Source organism: Centruroides vittatus, unplaced genomic scaffold (genome assembly GCF_030686945.1).
Source record: "Centruroides vittatus isolate TY-2023 unplaced genomic scaffold, ASM3068694v2 contig_3228, whole genome shotgun sequence".
Classification (NCBI taxonomy): domain Eukaryota; kingdom Metazoa; phylum Arthropoda; class Arachnida; order Scorpiones; family Buthidae; genus Centruroides; species Centruroides vittatus.
Window position 1 is genome coordinate 16,844 of NW_027122073.1, and position 10,794 is coordinate 27,637.

The 10,794-nt window shown below is 33.5% G+C and overlaps 1 protein-coding gene across 1 annotated transcript; it reads right to left on the reverse strand.

The window, feature by feature from the left end:
* Positions 1-657: 657 nt before the first annotated feature.
* Positions 658-1,632, reverse strand: LOC136973586 (nucleosome assembly protein 1-like 1). Its single transcript, XM_067268316.1, has one exon. The coding sequence runs from the start codon at positions 1,630-1,632 to the stop codon at positions 658-660; it is 975 nt and encodes a 324-aa protein (XP_067124417.1).
* Between the last annotated feature and the right edge of the window lie 9,162 nt (positions 1,633-10,794).

Here is a 10,794-nt window from a genome sequence, read left to right on the forward strand (position 1 = left end):
AAAGAAAAATACAAAGAAATGGTTAACACAGGAAAAGAAAGGTACCAACGATTTGCGAGTGCAAATTTTTATAAAACTCGTTTCTATCTTCAAAATTAAGTTTTTTGCCATTTTATAGTAATTAATAACATAAAAAGCCTGAAAATAAAATCCCGTCACAGACGGTGCCACCACAATTTTAAATTCTGTATCCGGGAAAGTTACCCAACTCGTTTCTGGATTTTTTAAAATGATAATTTATCGAAAATTCTACAGATTTTAATGGTTATCATCGTTCTTCGGTATCGAAATGATACCGAAGAACGATGACGAGATCGTTGCAACATTTAAACAAACTATTTCAAAAAATTACAAGAAATTCACTTGGTGTAGAAATACACACCCGAAAATCTTTTACATTTGTAATCGTATCACGCGACTTTTCGTGAGAATTTCACGAAATTCTCGTGAAAATTTTTAACGTTTAAAGATTAAAATTGCCTTCGTACAAAATTCACCGACAAAAAATGATATTTCAATTTATTAATATTCACTACAGGAATTTTCAGGGCTAACTTAGCCATAAACGAAATTAAATTTGAAGAATTAAAGTAATTTAGAAGAATATAAACAGAAATTTTAAGCGGAAAATAAAGAATTTATGTTGAAAAATGTTAATTATGGGTCATTATCGTCATCCAAATCGTCGCTAACGCTCGAATGCGACCCTGAAAATTCGCATTCGGAGTCGGAATCGCCGAAATCGTCATTAATTTCTCTAGTATAATAAAGTATAGCTTTGGGTATAATTCTACCCTTAATATATTCGCCAATCTCGTAATCAAATAGAAGCAATTGCTTCTCGTCGTAGCATTGATCTTCGTTTAATTCGGGTAGATCTTTAAAGAAATTGAAAAATGATTCCGTCGCTACGCTTCTATCGCAATCGGCTTCTTTTCCTGTAAATACTTTCAATGTAACGTCCATCCCATCCTTCCAATCTATGAAGCATCCTTTACTCTTAACATAACTGGGACCTTCGAAACAATACGGATTTTTTGGATCAAAATCGCACGTTACTGAATATTCTTTCGTTAGAACGGCATTATTAAAGTATTCGTTCGGATCAAAATGGAATTCCAAGACGTAATCTCTCGAGGATTCGGAGATGTGATTCATCTTGATATCTTTCAGATGCTTGAGGACGGGCTCGTCTCGGATGCCGATCATTCTTCTTAAGCTCGAATTTGTTAATACAATTAACCAAAAATACGGAATGCCTTTAATAGATTTGTCTCCGAACATTTCGCCCGGTGCAATCGCCATTTCTTCTTCATCCCGAATTGTTCTTTCGGTGTCGAGCGTCCGACTTTCTCCTTCTTCCGATACTTCTACAATTCCATTAATGATCTCTTGCCTCTTCTTAAACATCGGAGCAAACAATCGCGCGTATTTAACTTCTAAATTATGAATTTCGTTATAATAATTCATTTCTTCTCGGATGTATTCCAGTTGTAATTTACGAAGATGCTGGATCCGTTTCTGTACTTGCGGATGAGATTTCGGGAAGAGAGAATTTAAATCTTCCTCTTTAAAACATTTGCATATATCATCACTTATCTTTGTCAAATCGCCAATTTCCTGTTTATCCATTATTCAAATACTTAAAAAATTGTTTTTTCTTTTAAAATATTTTTTCCTCTCGTTCTTTGCGATTCGATTCAAACACGCGCGTTCGATTTTTTAAAGTTTTACTTTTGCTACCAGATGTCGCTATTATAAATTTAACAAAATACGGTAAAATTTACTTATATTTTTAACTCTTTTATAATTATTAATAATTTTATTTAAGTAGAAATTAACTTTATTATAAGTTACGGAGAAATTTTTAAAATAATTAATAATTTTTTTCGAGTTCACTCACGAGAGGTCATTGAAAAAAATTTTTTTAAATTTGATTTCTAATATTAAAACCTGCCAGATGTCGCTATTACATATTTAAGGAAATAAAATTTATTTATAGTTTTTAACTTGTTAAAATTTTTATTAATTCTATTCACGTAAAATTAACTTCATCGTAATTTACGATAATAATTCGTAAAGAAATTTTAAAAACGATTAATAATTTTTTTTTTTCCAATTTCTAACGTATACACAAGAGGTCACTGACAAGAACGACAATTAATGGAAGGTGATTTATTTGTTTATATTAGAAGTAATGTGTTGTTATAGCGGAAGAAAATAGCTAATTTGTTTCTATATATCGATAGAAATTATAAATAAACTGAGTATATTTATTATTAAGTTCTTTTTCTTTCTTTACGTACTTCAATTTAGATAAAGGATTTTTTTATGGGCATTTAATTGTCAATGTTAACGCAGACAAAACACTACGCTGGTTCAGGTGTTTAGTTTGTGTTTAAACACCCGTCTTCTATTCAAATCGAAATAACTGAATTAATATTAGAATATTCAGTAAAATAATTAATAAGAACTGAATTTGAAGTGATTATTTGTGATTTCTGTGCTCTAAAATTATTATTATTTTTTTATTTACAATTTATGTTATAGAAAATGAAGGTTGATATGTATACAGAGACTTATATTTATAGTTTATACCATAGTATACATAAGCAGGAAGAACTTTCTTTCTTCCTGCTTAGCCAGATGGCATTACAATTGAAGGTCCTAGTGCAAAAAGTGCACGAGTCACACATTACGCATGTAAGAGAAGGGGATTTGAATGTTGGGACATTATTGTGGCTCTATGCTAAGAGAGTCAAAAATCGTTTAAAATGTGATGTGCTTCGTGGTCGTCTCTGTACGGAGTAGGTATTTAGCTACAAAATATAACCCGGTATGGTAGTCGATTTTTTTTTGCTTTAATATCAAATAATAGCTTACTTTATTGAGATAATGTAGACTATATTATAGCAATATACATACATAATTTCGATATTAACCTGTACGTTAACTAAACACAATATTTTAGTCGAAATAATGATCGTTATAATCGACAAAAATAACCGGCGAAATGTGCATGTGATACTTGATCGTTCTTTTCAATAGTCACCCGTAATCTTAGCGATACTAATAAAGGCACTTGTGACGATGTTTATTAGTGTTTTCAATGTTTTTTTTTCAGTTACGTTCATATGTTTTTTTTTATTCCCTTTATTTTCAATTACTTCCGTAGAGTGTGTTGACACTAGCAAGTAAATGCCGTGCGATCTAAAGCCTCCGGTTAATTGGTACGACGACTTGTGCACTTTTTGCATTTAATTTGTGTTACACCCAAAAGCTAATATACAATCATCCAAATGGGACTTAAATATCTTTTTCAATTAATTCTTTTCACTTTAAACACAAAGTTTACGTGCTTTTGATGTGTCGGTATCAAAAGCACGGTTTTTTAAAAATTGTGACTTACGAACTTTTTGCACTGCGTATGGTAAAAAACAGCATTAAAATATTCCCAAATCTTTGGCACAATTCACTTAAAATTAATGTTTAGTTATACATATTAATACATTTTTACATATTGAGGTGGAGGAAGTAGCCTATAAAGGAAGCTCGACTCTGCCATAAGGACTATACGTTCCCGAAATGTGGAAAGGACGTTAAGAAAAAAGAAGACATCGATGTGGTACTTCGATGTATTAATTTGTAAATATATTCTTTGGCCTGGCAATTTTAATTATTTTTAATTAAATGTATAACTAAACGAGAAACACTATTACATCAACTATATGGGTTTAAAAATTTATAGATAATTTATTTGCTAATGCTTTTTTAGGACCCTATAAGACAGTTGTAAGTTGTAATATACAATACACATTCAGGACAGAAACTGTAATGTTTGCTAAAGACAAATGACCAGAAACAAATTAAAATCTGGTTGTAATGCTTGTATTGGATTATGTTTGATTAATTACTGCACCTTTAAGTCAAAAATCTCACTATTAAAGGTGCAGTAATTAGTCCAATGAGTACAATTTTTGAATCCTCAACATCTCTAAGCTTGGCAGAATCTCCTGTACTTGTAAACGTACTCATTTAATTTTGAGTGTTTGTTTGGATTACTTTGGGAAATTTTTGACCACTCCCTTACGGCCGAGGCATGGCACCAAACAATTACTCTCTCTTTAGCAAGATGAAGGTCTGGCCGAGTACTCGGCAGTTTGAAATCAACAAGGAGCTTATGGATGGATTCAACCAACTGTCTGGGTAATATGGTAGCACCATTTTGTACATCATTGTATCTATCATCAGGATGATATAACAGAGTATTAACAGCATCATTGATGGAAGAGTATGTAAAAATCATTAAATCAAAACACTTTTTTGTTTAAAGTAAAGAAAATAATGAATTCTTAAAAATTATTAACACCGTATTTTTTGCTTTTCTCACATTGTAGGAACTAAGAGTGTCTTTTGTGCCTGTCATAGTTCTGATGATACTGAAATGGGATCAGCCATATGATGATAGATGGACTTAGACCCATGCTATGGACTTGGTCCCTCAGCTTAGTCAGTAGTGTCCAAATGCAATATATAATACATGCTTTTGTTTTCATGATAAAGTTAGGTTGCTGTTACTTATTTTTACACCTGAACTGTAGCTAATAGGCTAAGTGCTGGCTGAAAAAAGAAAAATATCAGTTACAATTTTTGAAATTATTCTTTTAGCCTCCAAATTCCTGACTATGGACCTAAATGGAACTGACATATCTGTATCAAACTACCACGAAAATTTCTTGGTCCTCTAGAGCCGCAGGCTAATGCCATTACTTTTTTAGTCATCTAGTTATTTATTAGTCGTGTCCACAGTGGCCGAGTGGATAAAACCACTGAATGCTAGTAATTTGTTGTGGGATCGTACCTGGCCGTGTGGAATTTTCTGGGATTTCTTCACGTTATTAACACCTAAATAGGGGCCATTTTCCCATAAAAGACCTCCTGGGAGGCATTCCCCTTGGCAGATTGCCCATGTGTCACATTGCCATACACCAATAAAACTGAAAAGTTTATAAATATTCATTAATTACTGTAAATAGAAGTATAGTTTTTACGATGAGAAATCCATATTTCATATTTTACTACTGTCTTTGGTTTAATTCTATTTTGCTTTATTAGAGAATCTTGTATCACAACACATCACTAACTTTATCCATAGTAATTTCAAGCTCTTTGTAGCATATTTCTGGATAAAATAATGCTTCAAATATTTGAATCTTTTCAATTTTACACCTGAAAATGAGTAAGAAAAGAAACAGGTTGGTCAAGTTATCATGATAAGATGCTACAAATGATTATATTATGGGATGTTTATATACACTCGTGTCCAAGATTAAAGTAACCCACACAAACGTACATGGCAAAAACCTTATTGTAATGAATTGTCCAAATGCCTTTTCTGAGGCAATCCTAGTAAGCTATTGGTGTATCAGAAACACTTTGTTGCTGTTAGCAGTCCTAGCAGCGTAAGATATGCTGCTAGGACTGCTGACATATCTTATGCAATTTTAAGACAAGAATGATAACTAATATGAACAGAATTCTTAGCTTATACAAAATTAAATTTGGTTCTTTGCAATATTTTCTTGAATATTGATTATTATATTGTGGGATTATGTATAAATTCCAGTTTTTACAGGTATTATCACAGTTGTGGCCAAAGTTTTCATCTCTAAAACATGAACGTTGAGCACTGCTATCTTGTAAGTGATGATCGACATTCATGTTTTAGAGATGAAAACTTCAGCTGCAACCTTGCTATTAACCAGCACGTAGAGAAAGAATGTAGTATGCAGCACCTTTCTCAGATATACAAAGCACAGTTGGCTACTGTAATATGTAAAGTAGAAGTATTATTTAGAACGACTAATTATCGACCAGTAATAGAGTAGATTTCAGTTTATTATTTATCGAGTTCTGGCAGAACTCTGATTGCAATATGGCAATTGTACATATGTCTTTATGTATATACAGTGGGTGATTGGTTAATGAACATAATCTGTTCCAAGACTTTGTTTGTTAACCAATTATCGATTTACCATAGGTTTTTATGGGAATTCGATTAATTCATTCTGGAAACTCCAAAAATAAAAAAATATATACTTTCTTACTATGTTTATTTATATGTAATAATAAAATTACATATATACATAGTCTTGCATTTTTATTAGTCATGTTTTTTCCATTTATGAGAGTTAAAGAATCTGTCTAATGTCGATTGCCTTTCTCCCTTTTTCAGGATTTTTCAGAAGTAATTAATAGCATTGTAATTGTAGAGATTCCCAAGCCTATTAACCTTATCCTGGTTTGGATGCCATTCTAAGACTGTTCTGACATCCTTCCATTTCTTCAAAAGATGTTTAATAGCAGATATCGGTATTAATCCTCTTTTTCAGAAGAAAACATATCTTGCCGAGTTTCTTGGTGTTCTTCATTCAAGAGTTCTTTGCATTCTTCTGTCGTCAGATCCGTTTTAGGTTCCATTACGAGCTCTTCAATATTCTTTATTTCTCAGACGTGATTTTTGTTACTCCTTAATCTGCTTGAGCCTTCTTGATTATACAGTATCTTTCTTAGATAAGATTGAACTGTAGCCTACTGTAACCTGTTCAAGTCACACTGCCCAGTAACATCCTTTCCTTTCCTTTTAATAATACCTTTATTTACAAAGACCTCTGCCCCGCAGAGCATTGCAGAGGTTAAAATACAACTATAAATGAGGTAATAAGACAGAAAGGTTATATAATTACTGATACAAACATACAGTAATAAAATAGAAAATATATACAGGAATCATTGCAGCACACTATATACCTAACTGATACAATACAGTACTACTAGCAAAATAAAATATACTTAATCAAACATCCTTACTACACCTGATACATTTAAAGCTATACATCAACCAAAGCCGAATATTATCAGGCAAGAAATGGCTATAATACTTACACGTGAGAGGTAGATTTACCAAAATAATTAGTGCGATGAATTGTAAAATAAAACATAAGAATTAACAGGTGAAGGACATGACAAGGCACATTATACGCTACATAACCTAGGAGTAAAAGATAATGCATAGAAATACAATAACAACCTGAATTAATTAGCCAGATGACATTAGGACAAAGGATAACACACATGGCTATCGATTAGACAGAGTGAATACACACACATAGGCAAAGGTAGTACTTACAATACATACAGATTATATATATATACTTTTGACAATGTGATGAAGCTACAAAACACAGCACCTTTATGGAGGCCTTCTATTATTGCCCATGTGCTTAAAATAATCTTTGATGAGGCTTTTCAGTTCCTGAAACAAAGTGTCATTTATCCAACAAAACCTTTGAAACTCTAGTGAAATGTTTACAAATCAGCAAATGTTTTCGACCCCATCTGGGTCTTCCTCAGGCTACAGTTGTAAGGAATTCAAATATGTGTGAAATGGAACGGCAAAACCATTTCTTATCAACTTATCAATGGAGGGCAAGGCCAGTGTATGCCAGCCACACCAGTAAGAAGTTGGAGCTTCAGCCTATTGCTTTCATTCACTGGGCACTGGTAAATGTAGTGCAGTGGCCCCATCCTCCATATAGCAAATGGTGCAGGTACCTTCTTCTTAAATTTTAAATCTTTGCAGGTAGCTGGCAAATGATCCGTGTCCAGTCAGAAACTGGGCTTCCTCATGGGTGAAGAAGCATCTGTTTTGGCCTAAGTTGTCAAAAGTACTTGGGAGAAAAAGGCAAGTAGTTGCACTTGTATTTTTGTTGTTCCAGTTGTGTTCCCAAGTATGGTTACACTCTCTCCTGAAAATAGCTCTAGCACTATTCTTTGTTATTGCATTGTGAGCATAACGACTAACACTAATCATAATAGGCAAGAGAAAGACCATCACAATAATTCTGATGTAGGCCTTAATATTTTACATATTAACGCACAAAGAGGAAAAGCTTCAAGCTCTTTAATGATGCATAAAGCTAACGAACTTGAAGCTGATCTGATTTTAATTCAAGAGCCATATACAGTAAAAAACACAATAGTGAGGCTTGGAAATTGGCAAATCCTTTATTAAAACAATGGCAGTACTCCAAAAAGCTGTATAGGGATTAACAATAATCTGATAGATATAGCACTGATTCCACACCTTTCTTCCGAGATAATTACAACAGCTATAATACATCACAATCCCCCTATATATGTAATAAACGCCTACATATCGCCATATATGAACAATGAGGAAGGGGTTAATGAACTTGAGAAGGTACTAAGAAAAGTGGATAGTGAAAATGTGATTGTTGCTGGCGACTTAAATGCCAAATCGGCGGTTTGGTCTAATATACAGGAGGATAACAGAGGCCGGCTGGTAACTAACTTGATGGAAAAGTTTGGTTTAGTCTCGGTTAATATGACTGACCATCCGACTTTTTTCACACTACACGCTAGAGGATGGACAGACGTTTGTCCAGTGTCAACAGAACTGGTGCAAATAGAGAATTGCGAAACGTTATTTTGTACCTCGGCAAGTGACCATAGGTTTATGTTCACACAAATAAAACATTTAAATGTCATCAACAAGAATGCCCAGGTGAACATAAAACAGACAAATTGGGACCTCTTTCGTTACTTTTTTAATGAAAACTGGATGAATCGCGACTTCCCACATATTCATACGAAGCAAGACATTGATACCTTTGTTGAACACGTGACTAAAGACATCCAAAATGCAGGCAACCAAGCAGGCAAGATAATTACTGCAAACAAAAGAAACCATTGGTGGACTAATGAGTTGGACAAACAAAGGAAAATGATTAACAAAACTAGAAAGCAGTATCTAAGGACATTGGATGAGGAAACCACACAAAGAATTCGGGATAAGTACAAAAAATAACTTAAGGAGTATAAAAAGAGTATAAATGCTACCGAAAGCTTGGAGAGAATTTTGTAACAAGACAAACTCCAAAGGTCCATGGGAAATTTCATATCAACTCGTCTTTAGAAATAGAAAGAAACTTAAGCTACCAGACATTGTTGATTGAAACGAAGGAACAGAAGATAGTGGAGACTACGATATTGAACATAACATTAATAGGATCCTTGATTATCATTTTCCCGCTGATACCAATTTGGATAATTGTAACACAGATGGCCAGTCAGGTACAGAAGTAAACACCAATGATTACTATGATACTTGCAGATTATTTACATTCAAAGAGATAAGACATGCTATCTCTTCTCTAAAAAATAACAAAGCACCAGGTCTGGATAATATAACAGCAGAAATGTTAAAAAATACATTTAAGAAGATCTTAATCATATTTGTTTATTTATACAATGAATGTTTAAAATATGGTTACTTCCCAGCTAAATGGAAGATGGCCAATATAAAGTTAATTCCAAAGCACAATAATCCATCTAGTCCTGGTGATTACAGGCCAATTAGCCTACTCCCTGTGATGAGAAAAAGTCCTTGACGGACTTATTAAACGGATCAATAGACACCTGTACAAGAGTCTATATGCACCAAATGCACCAAAACCAATTCAGATTTAGAACGAACAAATCAACGATACACGCAGCATTGAACATTAAAGAATTTGTATACAAAGCATGGGAGGAGAACAAACATGCTTTATTAATAGCAATCGATTACAAAAAAGCCTTTGACCACTTAAGATGGCCAGTCATAAAAAATTGCCTCAAAGATGTTAACAATACAAGAAGTGTCAACAATTTATTAGATAGTTACTTAAACAGAAGATACATCGAGTTTCACTTTAACTACATTCGTATAAAGAGAACAATAAACAGGGGATGCCCTCAGGGCTCCCGTAGTGGCCCTGAGGGCATCCCCTGAGAAGAGAAACATTAATAAATGCCGGTGCGACAATAATAGCGTAGGAGATGCTCTGCATTTTATATTCCACTGTGAACGATATGAAGGTCAACGCATTCCGTTCTATAGAGAATGCATTCAAGAAGGTCAAAATTGGCCACCGACACTACAAAACATTTTTGATAAGAAAAATCTGTGGAAGTGTTTTGAAAGGTTTATTGAAAACACCAAGGCTCTTCTGCCAGACTTCTACAGGAAAGAAAAACTTCCTGAGAATGAAAACAGTGAAACAACGAAATCGGCGATGTAAAATTCTTCTGTACATAGTTTAGTTGTCTAGTATTAGTTTAGTATTAGATTCTAAATTTAAAAAAATAATAAAGAATATAAAATAAAAAATAAAATAAAATAAAAATAAAAATAAAATAATTTCCTATTAATATGTATCGAGTCCTCACGTACCATGTATTCTGTATTATTATATTATATCATAGTAAGCTGCTATCTTCATTCTCTCTGCGTATTAAAATTGTAATCTGTTCGTAATATTATTGTATCATTGCAGTGTTCGTGGTTACTTTCTACCTACCCATGTGTGATGGGTTTTGCATTTTACTATAACCGGGCCATTTCTTGTAATTGTTAATATTGTATAACTGTATTGTTAACTTTGGTAATTATGGTTGTTAATAATTTCCGATGCAGCACTCTGAGGTCCTAAGAACTTTTCTCACCTTTGTTTTTCTTCCTTTTACTTTATACCTATCCCTTCAGAACCCTTCATTCAACCTTTCCTACACCCCTTTTTCTTCCTAGTTGGCTAAGTTTGCAAAAGCAGGCAGCCCCTCCTCTTTCTTTATTGTAGATTATTGTAGATTGTGAGCATAAACACCTTTACTGTCCTCAGCAGCCTGCCTGGCCAGAGCATCTGCTCTGTCATTCCCAAGCAGGCCCTGGTG

Excerpts from the sequence above, each read along its gene's own strand:
- LOC136973586 (XM_067268316.1), bottom strand. The coding sequence starts at position 1,632 with ATGGATAAACAGGAAATTGGCGATTTGACAAAGATAAGTGATGATATA.